The sequence below is a fragment of the Anas acuta genome, chromosome 10 (genome assembly GCF_963932015.1).
Source record: "Anas acuta chromosome 10, bAnaAcu1.1, whole genome shotgun sequence".
Lineage (NCBI taxonomy): Eukaryota > Metazoa > Chordata > Aves > Anseriformes > Anatidae > Anas > Anas acuta.
Genome location: NC_088988.1, coordinates 5,137,191 through 5,164,314, shown reverse-complemented (window position 1 = coordinate 5,164,314; position 27,124 = coordinate 5,137,191). Strand labels below are relative to the sequence as shown.

The following is a 27,124-nucleotide window of genomic DNA, read 5'->3' as shown; positions in this document are numbered from 1 at the left end:
TGCAGTTGCTCTATTTCCATATTCACACCAGATTTCCTCATTAATGTTTGCTGTCAATTTTATTATTTCAGTTTCCACTTGAAAGTGGTGGGGAAAAAACAGACTGAGTAGAAATGTGATATTTGCTGACAACGTTTGTCTTATTTATTCATTGTATCTTGCATGTAAGTACGAGCAGAGGCACAAAGGGAGCAGTCGTTCAGGTTCAGCAGACGTCCTTTAAGTTTTGAGCTCATACTCTGAGCATATGCAGCGGACACCAAGTACAGTTTAGGGAAGACCTGATTGCCAAGAGTAAAAGAATGTAGTAGTTCTTATTTGTCAGTGATACACAAGGTATTAGTGAAAATAGGGCTTAGCAAATGAGCTAGTAAGGAAGTGCTAAGGAAGAAGAGGATGTCGTAGTGCTGAAGGTTGACATGGTTAATTGTCATTAGTAGAGTTAGTACCAATAAGATCTTGCAATAACAAAAATGATGAGGTATTGTGACTGCAGCAGGCGACATTTATGTAAGAAAGCAAGATGACCTTGTGAAAGGTCCTAGTCCTGTGAACTAATAACAGAATTGACCAGTCCTCGTTTGTAACAGATGTAACTGAAATGGGAAACACACAAATTACCTGGTCACAGGCATGGGACCCTTTAGGGTAATGCTGCTGTGAGAAGGACAAGCCTGAAATGTTTCAGAAGGACATCCTCTGTCTCTGCTGCCAGGCAGGAATCTGATTCAAATAAGCTAAAACAAACCCCAGAGAGGTGTAGAAAAGAGCAGCTAAGGATGATGAATGGCAAGGGTGGCTGACAAAGGGAAATTAGAAGAATTTGGTTTGTTTGGCCTAACAAAGAAGAAGATATGATGAAGTGTTGATTCCTAACTGCTTGTTTTCTGGCTCCTTAGCTTAAGTAAGCCAGTGAACAAATGAGGACAATGGCTAGAAGCTGGACTTTAATGTATTAGGCTTGAAAAGTTTTTGAATCGTTCTGTCTTTTGTCTATATTATTGTAGGGAGAGAAGGGGAAGACATCTGTGTGCTTTAAAAATGCAGCTAGAGGAATTGATGCAAAGGAGAGTGTTCTGTGGGTTGCAGTGATAGCAAGCAGACTTGCCAGTGGTGGACTGGAGAGGACAGCTTAAGCTTCGGGTCAGTTACCAAAATGCAAATGTTGCACTACCACACTAGGTTTTTATAGTAAGGGTAAATTCTCTTTACTGAAGAAATGCATCACTTGTGTACACATAGCTTTTAAACGCTTGGCTTTATTCTCTGTGTTAGTACTTGGGTAGTTCTTAAAAATCTGACACCAGTTTACCTAAGTGCCTGAACATATTGCTGTGTTATTTACTGAACTGTAACGATAGATATAACGCACTTCTAAGCAACTCAAATTGCTGCTTGCTGAGCTTGGTGATTTCATCAGCAGCAGGAGAGACCAAATGTAGTTTTGAATTAAAGGTAAACCTTTTATTCCTCCTGTACACTTTGGCTTGCATCTGGTAAAATTGTTTTTGGGTAAATTTGGGGTTAACAAGAGTAATTGCAGTGTGGCTGGAGCAACTAAATTTCTCAGGAATTACTCAGCAGAGATAAAAACCTGCCTGTTTGTGAAAGGCTCATCCATGGGAAAAGCTGCTGCACATACAGAAAATGCTTAAAATATTAAAACATTGCATGAAAACTCCGTTTTTAGAGAGTTCATCTGCTGCTGGGTTTTTGTGCCTGTGTGAACTGGCAGCTGATCATTTTGATCAAGATACTCTAAACTTTCCTTTCTTGAGTATAGTATGTCATTAATCCAAATGAACTCGTAGCAACGTTGAGCATGTGGAAGTGTAAGTGACATTTTAGGTATCTTAGATTGAGTTAAAATAGAATCTTAGAAGTGTCCCACTAACTTGTGATATTCCTGAAGTGCAGGTGAAGTAAATGCTTCAATAACAAGCTTCTAGTTGCTCAGCACCCAGAGCTGTTGGGTTATGGCTGTAGCTGGGTAAGAAGAGCAGGTGAAGCAGCGAGCCCGCTGCTCTGGCAGCTGTTGTGAGTACTCCGTGTTTACTTCACCTGATCCTGCTGCTGCATGGTGTGGATTCCTTGCGGATGGTCTAACCTGTGTAAGCAGGAACAGCTGGAGATCTGCCCAGAGAACATAGTTAGGGAGTCGGTGGTACGAAATCAACATTTCAACACTTCCTGTGTGTGCTCCGATTGTTATCTCACTGAGGAAAAGCAGAAACAGAGCTCAATTAGGGCATGCTCCAGTAACTCGCACCTGAATAATGATTGTGGAGATGCATCATGGCCTGCTGGCCTGCTTTAACTGGCTCTGGGGACTTGGTCGGCCTCTACTCAGTCTCACGGTGTAAGGAGACTCAGCTACTCTGAGCATCATTTTTTTGCTAATTGTTTGCTTTTATTTTTTTTTTTTGCTAGGACACTTGTTTGATGCTTCCACTGAGACTCTTCCAGTTAGGTTATGTCTAGAGGGATGTGTCTTGTCTGGTTTCCAGGGCTGTGTCCTCAATAGGATTGATTCTTTGTTGAGCAATCTGGATAATCCCATCAGCGTGTCCTTTTTATATATATTTTTGAGGTCCTTTTTGAGTCAGTTATGTCCTTCTGTTGTATGCATATGATAAAGTCAATGAGGTATATTATATATATTATTGGAATACACGGGTGTATCAGTTGCTTCATATTTGGAGGTTCAGAATTAGCATACCAGTTACAAGTTTCATAGAATAAGTGAATTTTGGTTTATGATCTGAATTAAGTGGCAGTGTGTACTTGCATTCTTCATTTCTTCATTCTTCAGGTCAACTCTAAATAGTGCCAGCAAAATTCTAGTGTCAGAAAATTGTTATACAATATATGACTTACTTTAACAGAGCTTCAGGTAGACTGTGCTACACATTGAATTGGCAGTGTAGTGTAGTACCTGTGGGGAAAGCTTTTTGGCTCAAATAGCACAAAAGATGGGTATAACTTGCAACCTCAAGCAAATATCTCGGTAGAAGTAGAACAGTACAGTACCAGCGCTCTGTAGAGCTTGTTGTGATTTCACTTGGTAATTCTGATGTATTTCTTGTAAATTTGCAAGGTAGCATCCACATAGGGGGAAAATCCTATTAGAACTTTCCACTGCATAAACTAATAAAGTTGATGTATGTCCTGGGTGGTGCCTTTAGTATGCAGACCTGTAGAATTGTTGTCAATTTATTCTTTTTCAGGATGGAAAATTTAATGCACCCATAAGGAAAGGGTTGAAAACTCCACAGAAATTCTACTGCTGTCCTATCGAAGGCTGCCCTAGAGGACCAAACAGACCATTTTCCCAATTTTCTCTTGTGAAACAGGTAATTCTTTTTCCTAAAGTATTATTCTTATATTGTTTTGATACTGATCATCTCGTCTCCAAAGAGTGTATGCTTTTGCATTTGGATACGAGCACCCAGCATCTATAAGTATATGCAGAAACTCTACATGAGTAGAGTTCTACGTGACTTGTTTCATTGTGTGGGATTAAAAACCCCACTCTTCTCTGGTCACCTGTGGTACCTGGTTCCTAGGAGAATGGGTATCTAGCACTTGGTGCCATAAATAAAAAGTTCTGATGTTTGCTCTGAAGTTGATTTGTTTGACTTGAAACTCTTTGCTCAGTTGTAGATCCTCAGGAGTGTCTCCATGTTGCAACATGTACTTGCCACACTCTTTGGCAAGATTCACCTGTAGTTCATTAATGTCAATAAGAAAATTCCGATGGCATTAGGGCACACACATTTTTATCTGCATTTTGAAGTGGTGAAAGCTGCTGATAAAGAGCTAATATGATCGGGCACCTCCCAAGAGACCATTCTCACGGCTTAGCTGAAAATAGTATGATTTTTGTGTATACACAGCATACATGCAAATAAAAACTTGTTAATTGTTACATTTCACTAGTCACCTGTACTCCAGCTTGGGCAAGGAAACTTTTCTATTCAATCCCAAGTTTTCTTAACTTGAAGGTAGTGTGTATTGTAAGATGCACGTAGTACAAGATTTGCAAACTTTAATGGTTTCTGTTGAATTCTTTAAGTTTGTAACTCTTCCTAATGAGACTCGAAAGATTCTAATTCTACTCTTCAGTACTACTTTAATATTTACATTTTTATTTTTTATGTTTCCTCGAATTCATCTTTAGCTTACCTGAAGGCTAATGTTTGCTTTTCATTGTGTATTGTAGCACTTTATGAAGATGCATGCTGAAAAGAAGCACAAATGTGATAAATGTAGTAACTCCTATGGTACAGAATGGTATTTGAAACGGCACATAGAGGACTGTGGCAAGACTTTCCGGTGTACTTGCGGGTGCCCATATGCCAGCAGGCCAGCATTACTGTCTCATATTTACAGAACTGGCCACGAAATTCCTGCAGAGCACAGGTAAAAGTGAATCAATTAAACTGATGCTATTTGTATTCATCTCTGAGTCCTCGGTGTCCCATATACTGTCTTTTTGTCTCCTTTCTGTTGATTACTTTTGAGATTGGCTCACATTGTTTTAACTATCCAGCAGTTTCTTTGTTTTGTTGCTTTTAGCAGTTTGTTTTGTTTCAGGCAGTGATGAATGTCTAATCAATAAGATCAATTTTCAGTTTTCATTGTATATAAAACAGTGAGTTACTGCTAACACTTGTTGGAAGTGCTTTTACAGTTCCGTGAAAGTAGAGATGATTTGGAAATGTTTACAGCTGGTAACTGGTGTGCAATGCAGTTGAGTTTTTCCTGTATAGTCTAGTCACCCTTGCAAGTTTTAGTGGATTCTTCTCTTTTAAAAAAAAAAAAAAAGCCTATATATACATATTTTGATTTATAGTTGTCTTAAAGTGTGTATGTATATTTCATAAAGGACAGTCTGTTTCCTGAGGCCTAGCCTGTATTCCTTGGAGACTGAACGGCTGCAAAATTTTGTGTGAGGGAGTGCTAATTGTATCCTGTTTCCATGAGAGACCTTTACCTGTGTGCTAATTTTATAAACTCTGTTTCATCAATACTCAGTCTGAGTTCACATCAAAATAACAGAGTAAACATCTTCAAATCAGAGTGCTTAACATACAAAGGGGAAAAAAGTTTCTCAACCTCCTTTTAGAACATAGGTCTTCATAAAAAATGTATATATATTTTTTTTTTCATAAATGGGAGAGTAAGGAATGAAATTTTACAACACTAAGGTGCATGGAGATTTTTTGGTATGTTAATCAGGATTGGTTGTCCTGTCATCTCCAGCCTCCTCTGGGACCTGAGTTTGTTTTCAATGTCTTGACTCAAAACATGGAAGGCAGATGTTTTATGCTTGAAGAGAATATAAATTATTGATCTCGTATTCACAGGGATCCTCCTAGTAAGAAAAGGAAAATGGAAACCTCCGTACATAATCAGCAGTTGGCAGAGAAAGCAAATAAAGCACTCATCGATACACATAATAGTAATCCTGGCACTCAGGAATTGGAGTCATCTGAAGTGAAACTAGTGGCCTCTTTTGAAGGTTCCTGCAATTCTAACCTCACGAAGCAAGTACAGCCAAAATGTACACCGAAGATGCTTTTGCCAAAGCCCAAGGTGGCTTTGGTTAAACTTCCAGTGATGCAGCTCGCTCACTTGCCTGTGTATGTGTCTGCAACAGATTCTTCTGTCAAACCTGTTGTAGTGGCTGTTGATAATCAAGGTTCAGTTTTAAGTACCGTTCACTTATTGCCTCAGTCTGTAGGAATTCTGATTCCAGCACTGGAGGCAGAAACTCTTGTATTTAAAGACACTATGCCTGTCTCAAAAGTAACAAATTCTGGTGATAAGGAACCAGTAAGCACTGGTGTGCAAGTTGACTTGGACAAGGTTGCACCAAATAGCCCAGGTCAAGAACCGGGGAATGTTTGTCATAAGAGTAACATTTCTTCAATAAATGTACAGACTGACTTATCTTATATTTCACAGAACTTTGTGCCGGCTGCAGCCTGGACTCCCGATTCTTCTGTGTCTTCTTGCTCTCAGACAGATCTGTCATTTAGTTCACAGGTTTCACTACCCATCAGTGTACAAACACAGACGCTGCTGCCTGCTTCCAAACTGACTTCATCCATAGCTGCTCAGACTGATGATTTCAGTCAGGCTTGTTTCCCTACATGTGGCATTTCTAGAGAGACCCAAACCAGTAGAACGCAGGACTCCATTGATGGAAGAGTGCAAATGGACCAGGCTGTCATGTGCAGTGACATCTTTGACAACGTTCATTCATCATATAATGTTTCTACTCAGATTGAGCTTCCAGAAAACAACTTAATGACTGCAAATATTGATCAAGCCTTGCTGCAGAGGAGTAATTGCAAGAGCCTCAATCAAGATACAGTCAAGTCTGAATCCCTTATCGGCTTTAATACCCAGACTAATATACTTCCACCTCAAAATACGATGGATAATCAAACGCAGACAATGGACTTGCTAAGTGATCTGGAAAATATCTTTTCAGGAAACATGTCTGGCCAGACCCTGGATAATCGTGGCCTTTTGTCCGAGACTAGCTCTAATGCTGACACACATCTGCCATCTGGTCCATCACAGAGCACAGGAATAGACTTTGACATTGAGGAGTTCTTTTCAGCATCCAATATCCAAACTCAGACCGAAGAGAGCGAGCTTGGTACCCTAAACTCTGAGCCAGTTTTGGAGTCGCTGGACATTGAAACTCAGACCGATTTCTTATTTTCAGATAGTGCCACTCAATCGTATAGCTGCAGAGGGAATTCTAACTTCTTAGGTTTGGAGATGTTTGACACACAGACACAGACAGACTTGAATTTCTTCTTGGACAGTAATACCCACCTGCCTTTAGGAAGCATTCTGAAGCAGTCTAGTTTCTCCATGAGTACTGACTCATCGGATACAGAAACCCAGACAGAAGTATATCCTGCCACTAAAAACATACCTAATCAGAGCATAGAAAGCAAAGTCCAGCTCAGTAGTGCTGAAACACAGACTATGGACAGCTGCTTTGAGAATCTGGGGAATTTATTCCTTACCAGCAACGAGACACAGACAGCAATGGATGACTTTCTTCTGGCTGACTTAGCCTGGAATACAATGGAGTCCCAGTTCAGTTCGGTAGAAACACAGACCTGTGAAGAGCTGTGCTCCTTGTTTCAGAGCTCTGACAAGCCCAGCCATTGAGTACTGTGTCACAAAACTGTTTTGTGTGGTTTGAAATTAAATTATTGGGGTGGGAGAGAGAGAGATTGACCAAGTCACCCATTTTGCATTGTTGAATGTAGTTACTGCGTGCAGTTGGCCTAAGAGACTTCTCGTGCTGAAGGTACTTCATTGAGTATGTAACTTCAACATACACCATGTGTGCGTAAAGGCGGGCTGGGGGAGGGCATAACATTAATGTATGGTTGAACCTTAAACAAAAGTTTGTGGTGCCTATGTTTTTTGCTCAGACTTCTTTACAAAGCTGATACTGCTTCACTTAAACGGAAGAACTTTCCAAGGTGTCCCATATATATCTATTTCTGGCTTATATATAGGGTTCCGTTGTGCTGGACCAAAACCTGACCTGTCCAATTCTGATGCTTCCCTGAACTTACGGGGGAGGATTCTCTTAGTGTAAGCTACTTTTGTTTACTTTTTTTTTTTTTAGTAGCTTGTATTTTAAATCTGGCATGGACATAATAAGCTGTATTGTTGTCTTTTACTTTATGCCTTCACAGTTCTCTCTCCTGTATAAGTCAGTATTTTCCAAACACCTGTCCAACAGGCTTAGATACACGTAGACTCTTGAATTATTGAACATTGAGGGTTTTTTTTAAAGAAAAAATGTAGAAAGCAGTAGGTTTTTTCCCCCAGGTGGCACTGATGCCCTTTGAATGGTAGGAAAATAACTTAGAATACATAATTACAGAGAAAAATATGTTGTCTTTTTAGCTAGTGTAATAAATGGGACTTAAAACATTTTTAGAGTCTTCAGGAGAGATCTGCTTAAATTATTGCTGAGTGTTAGATGCAAATGTTATAATGCTTGTGCCTCAAAAACTGGAATAATTTGTTTTTGCTGAAGTTCCCCTAGCCTCTACCAGATACAAGCTGGGAAATGTTATAAGGGTTTATATTTCCATTACCTTAACAGAAACCTTTAAAGGTGAGAAATTAAATTCTCTAAGATACTCCTGCACCTACTCTCCTGGTTTTGGACTTTGAACTTCTGCTTCCAGAAGCAAAGCAGCCTGAGCTCTGTACAACAGAGCTGCCAGATCAGCTCACCAAAGCCCTTTGGAAGAGGAGGTGTATTTTCCTTTTGCACATTGATCTGCAGCTGGTGGTGCCTGCTGCTTTTGGAGAGTTTGCTGAGTGTAATCAAAAACTCAGACTGATTTCTCAAAGAGAAACATGTCACCCCTCAATTTTATGTTTATTTTACCCCGGTACCATACTTGCAGTAGATGCATTTACATGAAAAATGTAAGCCAGTTGTGAATGTATGCTGGAATTTGGCCTTAACTGATTTTTGTCTCCTTACAATACCTGCAAAATGTAGGCCTCTGGTTTTGTCCTCGGCAGGTTTTAGTTTCTGTTACCTTAAATGAAAAGCAAAACATCTTCGTGTCAGATTCCTGGGCCTGTAATAGATTTTGCTCCTCTATTATAAGAGGAGAGCTATTGGCTGTATATTTACTAGGCAGCCCACCAGTAGATGTTTGTCCAAGCCTTAGTTTTTGAAGGCTCACTACACTCTGTGCAGCTCCGTATCCTCAGCTGAAGGATGTGGGAGTTCAGTTACTCATCCAATGCAGCTAGCTTGTTTTGTTGAAAATGAGCAAACCTTTCCATTTTATTCTCTCTTCCCACTACGCTTTAAATTGCCATGGTTAAGTCAACACACTACTAAGTATCGCAATTGATGCTGGAGATCATCTCTTCAACCCTGAAACTTTCATTTTCCTCCTGAGGAGAGGGGAGGGAAAAAAAAAAAAAAGGCCTGAAACCACGAATGCGTTGCCTTTTTAGTTTTTCAGCACTTCTAGGTGGGTGTTCAGACACTTTCAGGAGCTGGCTGAAGAAACTGCATAAATAAATCTTGTATTCTCCATCGGGAGTACAGCAATTTTGCTTTACTTTTTTAGGAAAGTCCCACCAGTTCTCACAAGGTCTAGAGTTCTAATCTTGAGGGTGAGATATACTGGAAAAGGAAGACATAATTTGTAATTCTTTATTTTGTAAGGTGTGACCGATTTTTGTTTGCCTACCTACTTTGAGAAATAAGGTGAATGACAAAATTGAGTTAATTTATTGCATTGCAGTGTTTATCTACTCGTGTTACGTCTTTGGGCTTTAAAAGTGTTTTTCCTTCTCCTTTCTTCCCCCAGCTGGAATACCAGAGAACGCTTCTGCTTGCAGAGGCTTCCCCATTGTCAGTGTGCGAGTTGTCTAGAGAGACACAAGCTGCTATGAATCTGATTCCTAGATTACTGAGACAAAGGGAATTGAGAGTTGGGGAAAACTATTTCTCACAGCTGTAGAAGGCAGAAGTGAGAAACTGTTACCTCTGAATATAGAAAGCTGGTCTGTTTCTGCAAGAGAAGAACTCTCAAGTGGTGAGGAACAGAATTACAGAAGGCTTTGAGTTTCAACCTTCTGAGAGACCAGCTGGCATTTCAAGGACTTCTAAGCTAATTTACAAATCCAAATGAGACTCATCATGTTGTTAAGGTGTAAGCCAACCCTTAACAACAGTGACTCTCAGGAGGAAAAAAAAAAAAAAAAAAAAAAGGAAGGTTTGTGTGGACAGTCTTACAATACAGCTGTTACTCATTTATTGTGTTTTGTAATTAAAAGTATTTATAAGTGTGTTCTGTTAGAACGTGCAAATACCATTTCCTTTCCTCATCAGTTTAAAAGTTTGAACTTTAATTAGATGAGCACAGTACTACAACATGAAGTTACTTACTGAAAGTATTAAAAAATCATTAAATGTACTCGCATTGTCTTTCGTCAGTGAGCTGCTTCCCTAAATTAATGTATTTTTTTCAGAAGTTTGGTTCCCCGTAAAAGAAACAAGTTTGGATCCTATGTTAGTGGCATACGTCCCTTATTTTGGATACATTAAGTATTTTTGTGCAAATGCAAAGACTACAACAGACTGTTCAGAGTTCCTGAATTCCTCAGGAAACCTATTGAAACCTGATCTGAAAAAAATCATGATCAATACTACTTACTCTTAAAAATTAAACAGATTCGTTTAAATGGTTAATTTTCTGTTTTGGCCATTGTTCTCAAAATAAATTTCAATCAGAACTATTTCTTGGTAGTACTGAAATGATACTTATCTCCCTTTTTCTGCAGTTTGTCTCTGATTTGATTTTCGAGGCACTGTTTCTGTTGTAAGTATTGATCAGTAGCAACTTTCTATTTTGCTAATTCTCTCTTGTATCCTCTACTGCCATTTGAACCGCTATGCAGAAAGTAACATCAGACTCTCCACAGCCTCTGAGCACAAATTTTTATCTGGAAGTGATACTAATATTACTTGTGCTTACTCTTTGCATTTCCTGCTTAATTAAGTTATGCTGCAATTACTGGATCTCGATCTGGATGTCTGTGTAATACTACTCTAAAACTGAATTAGTCACTAGTTTGGTAGTTTGGCTTGAGCTTTTCTTTATTTTTTAAGGAGGAAGTTAGCCTGAGATTTACTGTTGTGTATCAACTGCTGCTTCTGCAAGTTCAGTCTTCTGTCTCTGGGAAGGATAGTCAGAGCTTCAGAAAACAAGTGCAAATGCCCATAGAGCCTGACAAATTACTAGTGGTAACACTATTTTCAAAGACTTCACAGGACTTCTAGATCATAAGTTTATCAGAAAAAAACTTTAATCTTGCATTCAGTTTACTGTAATTTCAGCCTCACTGATTCTTAACAGAACATCGTAGTCTTGGTCAGAAAAGGTGTATTTGCTAGCTGCACTGTCTAATGGATCCAACTTGTTCCAAGCAATTTCAAAATAAACATATCAGTGTCTTGCACTTCTTCAGATAGCTGGAGATATTCGTAAGTCACGGATATGTTTTAGCAAAACGTAGTTTTGTGCTGTTTAATAGAATTGGGTACACATGTAGGCAAAACTGAGTGGTTCTGCTTGAAATTTTTGGCTCCTGAAAGAACACTGACTTATAAAAGTTAAATACATCCCACTTTCAAGGCATATAAAAAATCAGACAGAAATGAAACATAAGCAAATCTGGGACATGCATTCTATGCGAAGCACAAAGCAGCCAAAACTTAAGTCTTGTCTTGTTGCCTTCCATGTTTGTTTGTGTGTTGTGTTTTTTTTTGGTTTTTTTTTTTTTGTCATTTGATGCTAAAAGCTTGTATGAGAGCAGATAAGCTGCTTCTGCTTTAGGAGTTAGGGTTATGTCTATTTCCCCTAACACACCTGTAAATACTTGCTTCTGCTCTGAGTAGGGAGCGAATCTTACCCCTAGCTCTTCATGTCAGCTTAAAAGACATCGCTAGTTTAAAGTCAGAGTTTATTAATGACACATCTTCTTAGCTATACAAAGCTGTTTTTGTCTAGAAACTTCTCACTTCCAAATGATATGAAATCATGAAATAATAGTAATATATGCAGCTATTTAACTTAAAGCTGTAAAGACAGCCTTCGGAGATGTTGTCTTGTTAACCATTTCAGCACCTGTAACATGTATGTAATTAACACTCCTTTCAAAATTTTATTCCAGGGCACGCTCTCAGTCATGTTTTCTGTTGAAAACAAAAGGTTAAATTTCCCTGTTAGCCATACGTACCCTGAGAGTGTGGAGGCAACAGAACAAAGAAAGGTGACGGCCTTCCACTGTTTGAAATCTTTATCCTGGTAACACTCACATGGTTGGTCAGATGTAAATTGATCTTTCTGTGTGGCTTGGAAAAGAGATGTATGCATTGATCTGAGAGATCTTGAGGGTTTCTTGTTTGTTTTTAAATAACTTTTTCAAATATGGCATAAGTAAAACCAATAAAATACCTAGTCAATCAACATAAGGTGCTCAACTTGCAAAATAGTAACTGTTACTGAAATGACAATTCATAGGTGAACCAAACTTACTTGCCTTTATCATGAAGGTTGTATAGATAGCTTCCTCTAAGTTATTTTTGAAATGTTTTGTGTTTTTTTTTTAAACATGACCTTAATGTACAACTTACTCTTCCAAATACATTCACACCAAAATGTTTTTAATGCTGTGGGCCTTGCAAGCATTTTCATTCATGTTTGTTTTAAGGTGCTGCTATACTTGAGTTCCTAATAGAAGAGATCTACTGTAAACAGACCTCCGTTGATGATTTCATATGAACACTATGAGGATAGGGTTGCTCAGTGGTAGCAAGCTGCTTCAATGCATGGTGCAGACGTGCATCTTCTGTTCCTTTTGTTACTGTCTTTTTTGTTTGTTTTCATGGTTGATGTGAATCAAAATGAGTGCTAGAAGGATTTGCTGCTTAGAGCATGATTGCATTTTCTTGTTTCAATTGCCATTGCTATGCAATGAACAGCATCGAGGAACTACGTCGTTCAACTCTGCATTGCCTCGCAGTCAGGGTGATGTTATGTTTGTCTCGTGTGCGACTGTTCCGCTTCACCGAAAATGTAATCCGACAGCCTGAAACAGTGGAAATTCCCAAAGGAGCTGCTGATCTCTAGTCAAACTACAAAAATCCTTTCCATCTGATTCTTTTTCATATGCTGGCTTTTCAGGAGTATCTTCAACATAACTAGCGATGGAATATAATAGATGGCTTGTGATGATGTAAACTGTGCAGCATTCATTTTACAACAAGTAATGCTTTACATGCATGCTTCAAGCACTCGCATGCAGAGCTAGACTGATAATATTCTATTTTACAGATATTTGCAAGTGCATCTATGATAAAAATAAAGCTAGATATGAAAAATAGCCTTTATTTGCAGCTTACAGAATTCAAGATTTGATTATGATCTAACTTAAACTTGTAACTGTTTGGAGTGGATGAGTAATAAGTCTCACGGGTGAGCCTTTCCCAAAGCATGTGTGAGTTAATACGTCTGGAAAATGACCTTAAAATGTTTTTTCTCATCACTGGTGGGATTTTGATCTAGTGGACAAATTTAGTTTTCAAGGGATATTGATGTATGATTCTTGCTATGTAAGCCAACAAACTTGCAACAAGCAGAGAAAAGCAAGTTTTCATTTCCTATACCTGTTTTACAAGTGACAATCCCAAAGAAGGAATGTTGTCCTATGTGAAACATTTAAGTATATTAATGCATGCAGAGAAAATCCTGTGCCAAAATACTGTTTCATATTTCCTGATGTTGGAAACTGAAGTGTTACACAAAGCTACTAGTAAGTTATTCACAAGTATTGAAACATTTTGTTCACAAATGAAGCACTTATTTAGTCCTGTAAATTATACATATTTTGGAATAAAGTTAACTTCAACCAATTATTGCCTTCTGTTGTAATGGCTGTGATCTCCTCCAGAGGCCTGGGCAGGGCATACAGTGCCTGTTAGGAAGCACCACCCGTTCCTCCTTAACATCTTACCTCTTGAAAGCTGGGTATCTTTTGGATTTGTAGAGGTTTTGTAACTTACAGTGATCTTACAGCATCAGTCCTTTATCTTCAGAGGCTGCAAAAAACTTGAGTTTTGCTATGTTCTCCTACTTTCCAGTGAATCCTAGGAAGTTTAAACTTAAAACACTAAAGTAATCAGAATAACAAGGTGCTACATTTTATGAACACCCATTAGAGAGGTTCTCTCCTTTTAACTGAGCCTGTGCATAGACTTTTGTGCTGACTTGGATGCCTGTAGCTGGGGCTGGGTTCTTCCAACCAGCAGCATCCAGGCTGGCAGCAGTAGTGGTGCTCCACCTCAAACCTCTTAGAAATGAATGCAAAATTTAAATTATCTTGCATGCGCCATGGAATTCAGCTCACTGATGTGCCTTTCTTCTACAACAGGCCATCAGGACAGAAGGATTACTTTGAGTTCTTCTCTGCACTCTCATCTACTTGTGTAATTTACAAAATCTGGAGTCCTAAGCAGAAATTAACTGCTTTGTGATTAATAGCTTTCAAAGTACCCTGCTAGAAAATCACAGTCTTTTCTAATAGCTCATATTATTTTGAAAGATATTGTATGTAATTGTGAAAATAATTTTTAATTGAGAAAATAATTTTAATGATATTTTAATACTATTATACTAGGTTGAATTGGCGCATGGATGATACTTGTCCCCGTCTGTATAGTCCCCATGCTTAATAATAATGGTCCTACCATCCTCTGTTGGAGAATATACAATGCTTTTATTATTACTTTTGTATCTTGTCAACTTCCATATCAATTCAGAATAGGTGAACAAGCAGACGCTCTGTCACTGAAAATTCATCTGTGCTATTACAGCAGCTATAGTCACGACAAACTCTGTCTGTGGTGTGTACCAGGCTGCTGGTTTCGGTGCCATCACATGCTAAGTGCATGAGGCAGCATTCAGCCACAGTGGTAGCAAAATATAGAAGGTATTTCCAGGGGGCAGTATGTGGGAAGTATCTAGAAAGTAAATTCCCATTCAGAGCATTTAAAGTTAGCTCTGAAAGAGTCAAATGTATTAGGAACTGACTACCGTTGCAGGAATAGCAGGCTATTCCTGTTGTAGCAATATTCTGCTTAGTTTGGGTTGAGTTATTTCAGGCTTGTTATTCAGATGGAGCAGACTTCACCTGTGGACAAAAGTCAGCTACTTTGAACAGATTGTCCTCATGAAACTTGCAAAGATGGCAAGGCAGCCTAAAAGACAGGACAAATTGACTCTTGATTAAGAACAGATCAAGAAGAAGCCGATGGCTGTTCAGAGATCAGCCCCACATGTTTTTGAACTACTTTCTTGCTTGGTGTTGCTGAGACTTTACTGTTATTTCTGTTGGCAGTGAAAGCATCCCTGATCAGTTTGTGTTTAGATTCTGAATTTCCTTCACTTAACGAAATTGCTTGTTGGCAAGCTGATTGATTGCATTCTGTCAAAACAATTGAATTTAAGAGAGGCAGACTTTCTTTCTGGCTCCAGGATTTGACAAAGTGTTCTCTGGAATCAGTCCCCTGGAAGTCTGGACCTAAAACAAAAAGACAGAAGCATTGATTTAGCTTTCAGGTGTTCTCTCATTGTATTTTTACACTGCTGTTACCAATTCCCTTTCGCGTGTTTTGTTTTGGCACTTTGAATGCAGGAAACACTCCCAGTTGATCTAGCACTTAAGTTTATTTCCTTTCCCTGAGCGGGAATGGTTTTATTCTTGAGAGAGTCTGCATGTAAACAAGAAGCTGCTGTTTCCTGGGGTAGAAGAACCCAGTGTCTTCAAGGTCACATAACTTCATCACATTTATCATGACTTAAGTGTTGTGAATTTGTATCTTTCTGTTCCAATCCTTTACTTAGCAGCTTTGCTGGGTGACTTTTGCTACACCCCTTTCTTGGCAAATCCTTCTGTTTGTCCTGAGAAGTGTGAGCAGCACAAAATTGGCCAGTATCCCTTTCTTCTTTAAAGCCATTTGTTAAGGGAGCACAATGGAAAGGTTTGCTACGGTAGGCTAGAAATGTTCCCCTCCTGGAAATACCATTTCTTGCAAGAGATTTGCTGGCAATTAAATAGCAATTAATTTTTAATTGAATCTCCTGTAATCTTGGTTGATTGGGCCAAGTCTCCATGAGCTACTACAACCATACTCGTAAGTAACAATTTTGCTTACTGATATTTGGGGGAGTGGGGGCTTGTTTTGTACCTGATGGCAATGAAAGTAGTATCTCTGCTCAAGCCTTTTACCTGTGAAACAAAGTACGGAAGTTCTGTATTAGTTACTAGTAGAAATAGAATTTTTAGCTTCAACTTTGAACTTTTTTTCTATAAAGAATGGGTTAGCTGTCTGCAGTGGCTGCATCTTGTAAGCACGGTAATGAACGCTTGGCTTTACTCACTGTTAACTGATAACACAGTTCATTTTTCCGAAGCAGCAATATTTTCTGTTCTCTGAGTGGGAGAGACTCTTTCCTTCCTCACTGTTATTAATGTTATTCATTTCACAGTTGCATGTACATTTGAGTTTTCTATGTAGTGAAAAACAGAGGACTTGAAACAAATATAAATGGACTCAGTTACTTATCTTGGGACTGTTTGTGAAGGATCATTCCACTATATAACTTATATTTTATATTTAAATATGAAGCACAGGACTAGAACACACTGCCAAAAGAGAAGTGAGAGGGAAGGGGACAAAGAAGTGAAGAATGTGGTTTGTTAGAGGATGTCTCTGTTCTGTCAGAACGAGTAATTGTAGCACTATGATTGAATAGCAGGTAAGACAAAAGTTACTACTACTACTACAAAAAAATACATGTTTCCTGGAAATTAATGACTAAGAGCTTGACTGCAAAAAATCATTGGTAGATTTTCAGTTATTCAGAGTTTTGAAAGAGATGAAAGATGCATATAGATCTTAGTAGCAGCTATAAGGATAATTCTGCATCAAAATATGAATGGAAATTAATATTCCCACTTACTCTATTTCCCTATTTTAAAATCACTGGCTGCTCTGTTTCTTTAATATCACAAAAGCATCACATTGAAACAAAACCTTACTGATACATTCCTCCCTAAGGTATGTATAAATTGACTTTGCAACATAAAAGCAACATAATGTTTGATATAGGCACTTTTTGAAATCCACGTAATTTATTAAGCAGAGGTAATAAAACACATTGATACTTACTGTCCTGTATGAATGTATGTAGAGTGAATTTCTCCTGCTGTTTCATTTTCCATATCTTAAGCTGATGTATTGTGCGTGCTTATCAAAGATCTATTACATGACTGCTATAAATGTAACTATGCTAAAACTTTTGAAGGAAATACTGTACTGGGGAGATAGTAAATTTTTGTAGCTATTTGTTGGGCAAAACCAGTTGAAATAGGTTACTGACAAGAACACTGAGAAACTGTGTACCACTGCATTGTCAGGATTTGAACAGAGTGATGTCTTGTTCCCTTTATGAACAATTATCATATGTTTGTCCAAAGCAACACCTTGAGAATTTTTAGAATGCTTAGCTTTTCTTCTTCAAGAGCAAAGGAATGCAGAAGACAGTAAGCTTGAAAGCAACTGTGTGCTATTTCTGGTAGAAGTGCTTATTTTCTTAGACATTCAGTAGGTGGCACTCCCCTCTCCAATACAGAGGTGCTGTAGCTTGAAAAATCGAGTTTATTGCCCCCCACATGGTGGCCCTGTTCTAACAAGGGCTCTGCACCTTAAGCTGATATGCTGCTGTACATACTTAAAGAATTGTTACACACCTGCTGTACAAATTACAGTTCTAAAAGGTTTCTAGATTTCCCTAAGCAATTCCCAGAAGAATAATATTAGGAGACAAAGCGATCAGCTTGGAACTGTTACTTAACACTAGCACTCAACTCCTGTGTTCTCTGGAGGTCATGTCACTTCAGTACTGTGGGAAGAGAGAAAACCACATCGTCCTTCCCTTTTTTAAAGGAATAAACACAATAGTTTATTTAGGTACACAGAATATTTGTCATCTTTTTTTCTTTTCTTCCTCTGAAACTATGCATCTGGAAGGTGATTATTCTCTTAGCTGTGATGTTCAGATACCTGAACACAATTAACAAGCTGAGGCTAGAAAACTTCTAAAAACTTAACATTTTGTGCACATGCTGAATAAGTAAAGATATAAATCTAAAAGATACGGAATTCCTCAGTCTAAAGCTGTTTTAAAATATAACTTATTGGGAGCCTTGCACTGACATTATCTTTCCCCATTCAAAATCTCCATCAAAGCGTCAGAAGAGGGGAAGGGTAAGTTGCAGTGAATCTGTCCTGAATGCAAAGGAGCATGCTCTTTGTGAAGAAGCTGCTACAATTGAAGTGCAGTTACTGATGTCTCTATGGAAAGACTGCTGTTTTTTAATTTGCTTTTTGTTTAACACAAAACCAAAACAGAACTTGATCTGGAAGCCCTATTTGGTATGATGAGGTAAAACAAGAATACACATCTATTAAACAGAAACAAGCGAAGAAAACATTAACAGGATTAAAAAACAAATCTACTTTAAACAAGAACAAACCTTGTAAACGACTGTCAATCTCACCACTGTCTGCTTTCCAGATCATTTCTGTTTCTCCTAGGTGCCAAATTAGCAAGGAATGTATGCAAATGTTTGTCTGTGAAGCTCAGTAGGATTTAGCACTGTTTTAAGGGTATTATTAAAGGCCTTGCAGAGCAGAATGTTCTTAAAGTTAGATGTTGTTTCAGTGATCAGCAGTATCAAATACCTAATTGTCACAGTAGGCTACAGAACTCATTCAGAGTGAATCTAAATGAAGAGGGTGCATGCACTTCATGCCCAGAATAAGCTGTTAAGACTAATGGATCTATCTTGTGGTCAGGAAGAAACTAAACCTATGTGAAAGTAATTGGCATTCATCAGCTTATGCTATTAATAGCATTTTAAAAAACCTACAAATATCCCAGTGGCTCACAAGGAAATTTTATTTTTTCCCCATAAGTTACAAGGAAAAAAAAGGCAAGAGATTGCAACCTAGAAGTGTTAGTTCAGTCTAGGCAGCAGTTCAGCTATTGCAGTGTGACTGGCCTTTATGGAAGGTAATAGTCCAGAGACCAGGGGAACCGCCTGCATTTCTGATTTGTTTCCTTCCTTGACCTCAGCATACCTGTTCCTGGCATTGTAGGTTAAAGAGCTTCGGATGTCATGTTTTGTGTATTGTATTCCTTTTGTGTGTGGAACCTGCATACAGGCCTGATGAATGTTCTTTTTGGAAGCAGTAGGATTAGGAATGGTTGCAATGCTTCTGTCAGATGTAAGAGCACAGTGCCAGGATAACTGTTCAGGATCTTCCTGCAGGAGGGAGACCTCTGAATGACTTGAGAAAAATGCTGATGGTTCATGAATTTCTCCTTTTTCCTTCATTTTATCATTCATGGTGTCAGCTCCTTTTTTACTCTTTTGCTCTGTTCCTTTAGCGTCATGACTGCAGGAAGCAATCTCAACTGAAGTACCATTGAGTGTGTTCTGAAGGATAATGGCTTGCTTGTTCTTCCAGGAAGGGTCTGAAGTGTCCTTGGGAGTGGCATATTTCACGGGTGGAAGTACTTGTGAAGATTTTGAAGTCAAAGATTCACAGCCATTTGGATCAAGCACATCAAGTGCCTGGGGTTTTATCGCTTTATGCTTTACAGCATCTGGATTTTTCACGTCTTCTAGGTTCCACATACAGTATTCTTTTATTGGCAGGTTCTTCTTTTCACCCTGGCATGTTCTGAAAGAGTGTACCTTTTTGTTACATATTTCTGTTTTACTGCCATGTGTTGTAGAACAGTTAGACTTACTAGAATGGGCTGAAATCTCTTCTGGAGCAGTATCAGCTGCAGCCTCTGTGTTTAACTTGCTTTCTGCTTTTGATTGATTTCTTGTAGTCTTGACTTCTTGGCCTGAACATTTGTCAGTAGCTTGCACCATGTCTAAGCAAAGCAGGCAATTGTTGGAGGTTTCACTTGCCTTTGATTTCTTGATTTGTTTTTGCAGCTGAAAGCAAGCAAGTGGATCGGTGGTACCCCAGCCTTGCACCTGGTAATAGAGAAACACGTTAAATTTAAGACAAGCTAAAGCGTTGTAAGGAAAATGTTGGAGGAATAGTCTTGGCTGATGTAAATGAGCACAATAATGCTATTTCTGAGTACAAAACAAGGAGTTTAATTCCTAAGAAGGCCTGGTATATTGTGTCATGTACTCCTGAACTGAAAGAAGGAACTGGGAGTTATCATAATGCCTCTGCACAGACATTAAGTTTCGCCATCAGGGAGAAGAGACGAGTGTGACCTCTGACGCGTTTCTGTGTCACAGGCCAACACTGGTCACTCCCTCAGCACCTCACAGAAGCGCACGCCTTTTTTTCTTCACTCTGCGTGTAAAAACGAGCATAAAAAGCCCCAAACTCCTCTAAAATAATATCAAAGATTCCCTCTGCCGTAAAACTCACGGCCTCCTCCCAGCCGCAGCCCGGGGCCCGGCTCTCCGGGGCGGCGCCGCGGTCGCTGAGGCGCAGCAGGGCCCGCGCCGCCCGTCGCCCCCCGCCGCCACAGCCGCCCGCCGCGCCCCGCATCCCGGGCCCGCCACCGCCGCCTCAGGGGCCGTCGCCACGGCAACGCCCCGGGCGGGAAAATGGCGCCGGGGCGCTGAGGGAAGGGCCCCGGGCGAGCTGTTTGTGAGGAAACCAGGAGGGGACGGCGGCTGTGCCGAGCTCCTGGCCTCCCTGCTTCTCCCGTGGGTGCTGGGGGGGTGTGGATGGGGCATACACGCCTGGAGGTGGCTGTGGGTGGTCGCACCTGAAGCTGAGGGGGTTGGTGATGCCAAGTGGGAATGGGCTCTGAAGCCCTTCAGGGGGCTTGGACGGGCAGCCGAGAACTGCAAATGTGAGAAACGACAGAACCGGGCAGCTTGAAAGGGGGAAAAACCAAAGCAAAGTGCTGGATGCATGCCGAGGAAGGAGAGAGTCTATATAAAGCCTGAAAAACGTGAATAGGGAAGAGTTGTGTGCAGGAGGAAAATGGATGTGAAAGGGCCAAATAGAGGAAATGAAAGAAAAAGTGATGAAGAAACAAATAGAAAAGGAGGAGACAGACTGATCTTACAATACAATGAATCTAAATAATCTATTACTATTAATCACTTTACAATGAATCACTGCCTGACCAACAGACCTTTAAATTTGAAAAATGTGAAAATTAAAATCAAGGATGTGAGGTGCATGTTTTAATTCCTAAAATCATTAGCAAGCACTACTGAGACTATTTACAGTTGCTAGAGACAGTCCTGTGTTTGTTTTATAGCACGGCATTAAGACTCAGTTGCCAACACTCTTAGCAGAAAATGGGATTTGGGGATGTCCCAAAGTGCATTTGTTCAGGTATTTTCATGAAAATCTACATTAAAAGTTTTAGGACCAAAAGAGTCCCAGCACTGTTGTTACTTATCCTTGTTGAAAACAAGCAATCTGTTTAAAAATAGCACAACTATTCATATGAGAAAAAATACTTTAAGTAGAATGCTCTTTATCATCTCTGAAAAATGACAGATCCTTTTTTTTCTTTGCTTTTTCCACTGCAGTCTTAATTTGGGGCTCTTTATAGCTTACGCACTTTCCTGAAGTCTTAAGCCAACAGAGGTGGTTAATGCTTAACTAATAAAATTGTGTGTGAGCTTCAAGATGTACAGAAGGCAGATTCACAAGGTCATGAACTGAGGTAAACTCTTAGTATTCTATTTTCTTGTTATTAGTATAGGTTTCTTTGGATCTTGATATTTAAAGTAGAAAGCAAAAAAAGCAACCCACAAACCAGCCACAAAGTTACCCTTCAAAGTGTCAGAGCTCTGTTGGTCAGAACATGCAGTCCTTTGGAAAACATTCACCAATCTCCCAGACCAAACATCCTGGATACAACTCCATGAATCACACAGCTTGCATCCTCATAGTTAAAGACTGCACATCCTGGTTAAGAGAAGGTAATATTTGCTATTAAAGATCAATATCATTGTTCTTTAACAGGATACTTAAGTTTTTTTGTGCCTTACTCAGGTGTATTACCCAGTTCTGATCTGGCATTTCTCTGAGATTTGACTAAGATATTTTCTCAGGGAAAATTAGAGGTCTGAGTTACTCACTAACATTAAATGGTGTAGGGGGATCTTTTTTTTTAAATATATGCATGCAGAACAAATGGAGCATTCAAGGCTTGCAAACTGTCAATGTAAATATCAGTGCCAGATTCATGTAGTCACATAAAATTATTAAATTCTTGGGTGATATTTGAGTGTAACACCTACATAGTTCATCAGCATCAAAAGACCTGCACAGATGTAAATGAGAGTAGAAGCTGACCTTCTGAATTCACGTACTGAGTCACAACTTCATCTCAAAAGCTGATGTAATCATAATGCACTTCGCCTTTACATCCATTTTATCTCCCTACAATTCTCATTACTAAAAATAAACCTGTTCTGGAAAGTTGGAGCAAACATGTGACAGTGGCCACTTTGGATAAGCCCCAGCACTCAGACTCTCCTCCCCTATTAATGGTTCCATCGTGGTTCTGCTTAATGCTCCCCAGCACCAGCATCTGCTTTCTCCTAGATTACCTGGAGTCAAGACAAGAAACAAATGCAACAGAAGAAAGCTCCCAGTTCATTGCCTTCAGTGATTTGAATCAGTTTTGCTTTCCACATCATTTAAATTGTAATAAAAGAGAGGACTGGGTTCTGTTTGGTTAGCTGGAAATTCTCAGGCATCGGGCTGATTTTAAATGCAGTTTGGCACTGCAGAAATGTCAGGGTCACTCAGTGCTACACAGGCGGAACACGAGGCTGTCTTTAAAATTTTTGATGCCTGCTGGAAGATGCAGAGATTGGTCTACCAAAAGTTAGTAGGACAATGTTATTACGACAAAATGTTATTCTACAGTTATGCTATTTAAATCTGCAAAAGGAGAGGAGGCTGTAGGAATAAAAACAACACCTGATTGCCATTTTCTAAGTCAATGGAGACTAATTTTAATGTAAGACCTTTTGCTTTTCTTACGCTATAATGGAGCAACACTGCAGAGCTCTACGATTTACATGACAACTGATCTACTCCTGCTGGAACCTTCAAAATTGGCTTGTCATAAAAATACTATTTTCCAGTGAAAAGGTAGAGGGTATTGCTTTAGAAGGGCTAGCTATGTCAGAACTAATTATTTCATTATCAAATTGCTGCTGACATTAATGTTTAGAAAAGCGCCCAGGATACTTAATGTAGCTAGCAATGTAAAACAACAGACTTTTAAACTTACATGTTTGTAATTCTGTGAACTAAATTGAGATAGAGAGGGGGTGGTGTACGGGTGCCTACCACTGCATATATTAAGCCATAGTTTTTGCATATGCGGTAGTGCTTGCTCACTTCTAAGAATGTTAGCATTTGTTGTGTACAATTATTTACAGTAGGCAAAGCTGAAAGAATTTCCTGTTAGAAGCGAAGGTGTCTGACGCTTCCCATTACAAACTCTTGCCACACTTTCCACGTAACAGCACAAGCCTATGGACTATTTGAGGGAATTTCTGTGTATGTTTGTTAAATTTCAGTGCCTGAAACTGTTTAATTTACCACATCTTTCTTAAATTCATAGGAAGAGCAAGGCCAGCCTAGTAATAAAGACATCTTCAGAAGTGAAAGATGTGGTACGTGTCCCCACAGCTTCACTGTTTGGAAATGAGCAAAAGTGTAGATAAACCAGCAGCACAAGCCCTATGGTACCTTCAGAACAACATGAGCAGAATGTTTAGATCAAGAAAATTACAGTGAGAAATACTTCTGCTGTAGATCCTGGTGGAGTTTTTGTGGTGACGGTGCTCAAGAGAGACAAGGCTGAGGTGCCTGTGTGTGCCAGAGCTTCAGGTCACTGGGGGAAATCACAGGTGAAGATTTGAGCACCTCCAGGATTAGCTGGTAAATTGATGTTTTGATGATTTAGCTACCATTTAATTCCCATTCCCTGTAAAAGGGTTTCTTTAACTCTACTCCACAAGGATATTCTGTGATTTTTTCTACAGTGGGCATTCATTTATATGAAGTCTCCCTCTACTCCTTCTTCTGAAAAAAAAAAGAGACAGAAAAAAAAAATATGAACTGAAATTTCTGAAGTATTCTCATGACATGAATCAGTTTATGTGGTTATCCATCTGCATCTCATGGTGCTATGACCTGGCTAGTCCAAAGCTTACCATGTTATTTTTTTGTATTCTTACCACAGGATTTTCTCAATTTTTATGCCAGTCTTTGGTTTAGTAACTTTGGGGAATCTACATTTTCAACTCAGTTACATGAGCTACACAACTAACAATCACCTGTGAAGAAAGGAGTTGGTTGTTGTGTTTTGTTTTGTTTTGTTTTTTCCACGAAATATTACCAAGATTGTGGGCTGCAACAAGTGGCTTGAAAAAGCCACAAAACCAGGAGTATTACACAAGTTTATGATAAGAAGAAGTTAGGCAACTGAAGTTACCAGAAGAGGGGAAGATGAACACTGCTAAGGCATCCCTGTTGTGTAAAATACAGCAGCAGCCAGCTTACCCCACTCTTGTTGCCAGTATATACCACAGACATATCCAAAACTGACTGAAAACCCTTCCTATACGAAATCAGGTTTAAGCCACTTTAGCTTATTAGTTCTGATAGTTTCACAAGAGTTTAAAAACACACAGACTTTACACATTAATGGAAGAAGCAAAGCAAAGTCCAGTGGTTTAAAAGTGAAGTTAACATTAGCAAAAAAAAAAAAGTGTCAAGTGTTTTCATTGTGACAGATAAATTACTAAAAAACATTTCAACGGATGCAGCCTTAAAGCCTGTTTCAACAACTATTTGGGTCAGTTCTTTTTCTCCCTTAAATAAATGTGAGCAGATGAAAACCAAGCATGAATTCACGTTTTCTTGAAGTGCTCATTTTTGTGAGGGAAGCATGGAAAAGTGGCCTAATGAATCCTTCCTATAGTACGAGTTAAAGGACACGTAAGACAGTTTTACGATCCTGAGCTAGTGAATTCAAAGGTAATTCTTTATGTTGCTACTGTTTGACTTTTCAAAAATTGTGATCATCCTGTGAATTTAAGAAAATGCCACCACAAATCATCGGGAAGTATAACGGTGTCAAATTTAACACTGCTGGGCATACATTTTAATTCCCTACTTATGAACCATGTGTCATTAAAAAGATTTGGGACTCAGTGGAAATAACATAGGAATTATTTTCTTACTTACTAAGAAAGGAATTAAAGCCGATAGCTTTAATATGAGACAACAGGAAGCTTTTCCCTGTGTCCTGGTGGCTTTTTTTAAACTGTTGGTCCTTATCGGGCTCACTTGTCCCATTGGTAATCCCATCAGCCGCATTTCCACTGCCTAGACTTGCAAAGGAACAGCAAGTGCTGCAGATAAAATGACGAAGGTGTAAAAGCTCCTGCTCAGAAGTTAAATGAGAATCAGACGTCGAGACAGTTCAGGCTCAGCCTTTGGCAGGATCATTGCTTTTAATGCAATTTACTAATTAAAAATGAGCACCAGATTACGGAAAGACTGGAATGAAGCGGCTTGCTAAACTAGTCTTTTAGCTCCTTGAACTGCCCGCAGCAGCTCTGGTTCTCATTACGTCTAATTCATTTGAATATTGCCTGGCAATTATTAAATCACCTCCTGAAAAGAACAAACGCTGCTTGTGTTTTCAGCAGCAGCTCTCTGCGTCTAGACCGGAGCCGTTCCTCCTACAGATGGCAATCAGCAGCCGGGCTCTGGCAGGTGTATTTTATTCGGCAGATGCACCCTAATCGCATTGTAGCGGATTAGCCGGATTTCTTCCTTTAAATGTACACTGCGGGCTCCGGCTCGCGAGCCAGCCGTGTCTTATCGCCCCCTTCTAATCTGCCAGAGCCTTTTGCCTCTTCCTTTCAGCAGCTATTTCTGTAACGGGTCGGACGGGGAAGAGCGCCGCAATGAACCGTAAGCGGGGAATCCTGCCCGCCTCCTGCTGCCGCCTGAGAGCCGCCGGGAAAGACCCAGAACGCAGCGCGGAGGCGGAGGAGGAGGAGGAGGAAGAAGAAGAAGAGGAGGAAGAAGAAGAAGAGAAGGAGGAGGAGAGCGAGGGCAGCCGCAGGGCGGTGGCAGCAGCCGGGGCTGCGCTCCGAGGCCGGGGAGCGATGGGGGCCGGAGGATGACGAGCGGCGGCGCATCCCGCACCCACCGGCGGGCCCCGGGGCCGGCCGCGGCGGGGAGGCCGCCGGGCTGAGGCGGCGAGCAGGGCGCTAGCCCCCCGAGCCACCCGCCCCGATGGATAAAGCCGGCTCCCTGCACAGCGCCGTGCCCGCCCCGCCGCCCCGGCTCTACCTGCCGCGCAACTTCAGCTGCAGCGCCTGCCTCTATGGCAGCCTGGCCGAGCAGTGCAAGGGCGGCTGCAGCCCCGACGGCGACCCCCCCCCCTCCTCCTCCTCCTCCTCCACCTCCCCTTCCTGCACCGCCGCCCGTGGTGCGGGAAGCGGCGGGCGAGAAGCCCCCGGCGGCGCCCCGGGGCCGGGAGCCGTCGGTGCCCGCGGTGCCGCCCAGCCCCACGCAGCGCCGCCGGGCCAAGTCGCTGCCCACGCCCGGCGACCGCAGCCTGCGGCCGGCCCTGCAGCAGAGCCCGGCCCGCCGCAAGACGGTTCGCTTCGCCGACTCGCTCGGCCTGGAGCTCACCTCCGTGCGCCACTTCTGCCAGGCCGACCTGCCGCGGGTGCCGCCGCCGCAGCCCCCTCCTCGCCCCGCCGACCTGCTCAAGACCAGGAAGCCCCCGGCGCTGGGCGAGCTGGAGCCGGTGCTCTTCGGGCCGCCGCCGCCGCTGCTGGAGCCGCTCTTCCCTCCGCAGCCCGGCGCCAGCCCCGGCTTCGCCGAGCGGGTCCGGCAGCACAAGGTGAGGCTGGAGTGGGTGCGGGCGGAGCCGGCGGGGCTGCGCGGCGCCGTGCGCGTCCTCAACCTGGCCTACGAGAAGGCCGTGTCGGTGCGCTACACGCTCAACCGCTGGGCCAGCTGCGCCGAGGTGCCCGCCGCCTACCAGCCCCACGGGCCCCCCGACGGCAGCACCGACCGCTTCGCCTTCCACCTGCCCCTCGGCGCCGCCGTGGCCGCCGACGCCACGCTGGAGTTCGCCGTCCGCTACCGCGTGGCCGGCGCCGAGTACTGGGACAACAACGGCGGCAGCAACTACCGCCTGCGGGGCCGCCCGCCCTCCCCGGCCGCCCTCTGCCCGCCGCAGGACCCCGACAGCACCGCCTGGATCCACTTCATCTGACGGGGACCCTGCTCCCTCCGGCCTCGCCTCACCGGGCGGCCGCGGCGCCCAGGTTCACCTCACAGAGACACCCAAGCACCCTCCGGCCGCCCCTCGCCTCGCCTCACCCTTCCCGCCGTCCCACCCAGCCCACC

At 41.4% G+C, this 27,124-nt stretch overlaps 3 protein-coding genes across 16 annotated transcripts in view; 2 read left to right on the top strand and 1 right to left on the bottom strand.

Annotated features, from left to right (window-relative positions):
• Positions 1 to 13,502, top strand: part of ATMIN (ATM interactor) — a 14,910-nt gene extending 1,408 nt beyond the window's left edge. The window contains exons 2-6 of one of the 14 annotated variants that reach the window (XR_011099831.1): positions 3,228 to 3,353; positions 4,223 to 4,422; positions 5,370 to 7,342; positions 10,369 to 10,406; positions 12,572 to 13,502. Coding sequence is in view for 1 of the 14 variants with exons in the window: in XM_068693203.1 (XP_068549304.1) it covers positions 3,228 to 3,353; positions 4,223 to 4,422; positions 5,370 to 7,200 (2,157 nt within the window). In the remaining 13 variants the exon portion in view is untranslated. Of the gene's footprint in view, positions 1 to 3,227; positions 3,354 to 4,222; positions 4,423 to 5,369 lie in introns of all 14 variants that reach the window. The other 13 variants (XR_011099830.1, XR_011099827.1, XR_011099822.1 and 10 more) reach the window with 13 other exon arrangements.
• On the bottom strand, positions 11,328 to 26,590 carry C10H16orf46 (chromosome 10 C16orf46 homolog). The gene is made up of 4 exons (XM_068693209.1): positions 26,399 to 26,590; positions 18,794 to 19,707; positions 15,836 to 15,876; positions 11,328 to 15,168 (listed from the first exon to the last, which is right to left on the bottom strand). Exons 2-3 carry the CDS (start codon positions 19,597 to 19,599, stop codon positions 15,873 to 15,875), a joined length of 810 nt encoding a protein of 269 aa, XP_068549310.1. The 5' UTR covers positions 19,600 to 19,707; positions 26,399 to 26,590; the 3' UTR covers positions 11,328 to 15,168; positions 15,836 to 15,872.
• On the top strand, positions 19,703 to 27,124 carry LOC137861761 (protein phosphatase 1 regulatory subunit 3E-like). Its single transcript, XM_068693208.1, is given in 2 exon segments — positions 19,703 to 26,137; positions 26,139 to 27,124. Coding segments are annotated over 2 exon segments (993 nt in total). The 5' UTR covers positions 19,703 to 25,996; the 3' UTR covers positions 26,991 to 27,124.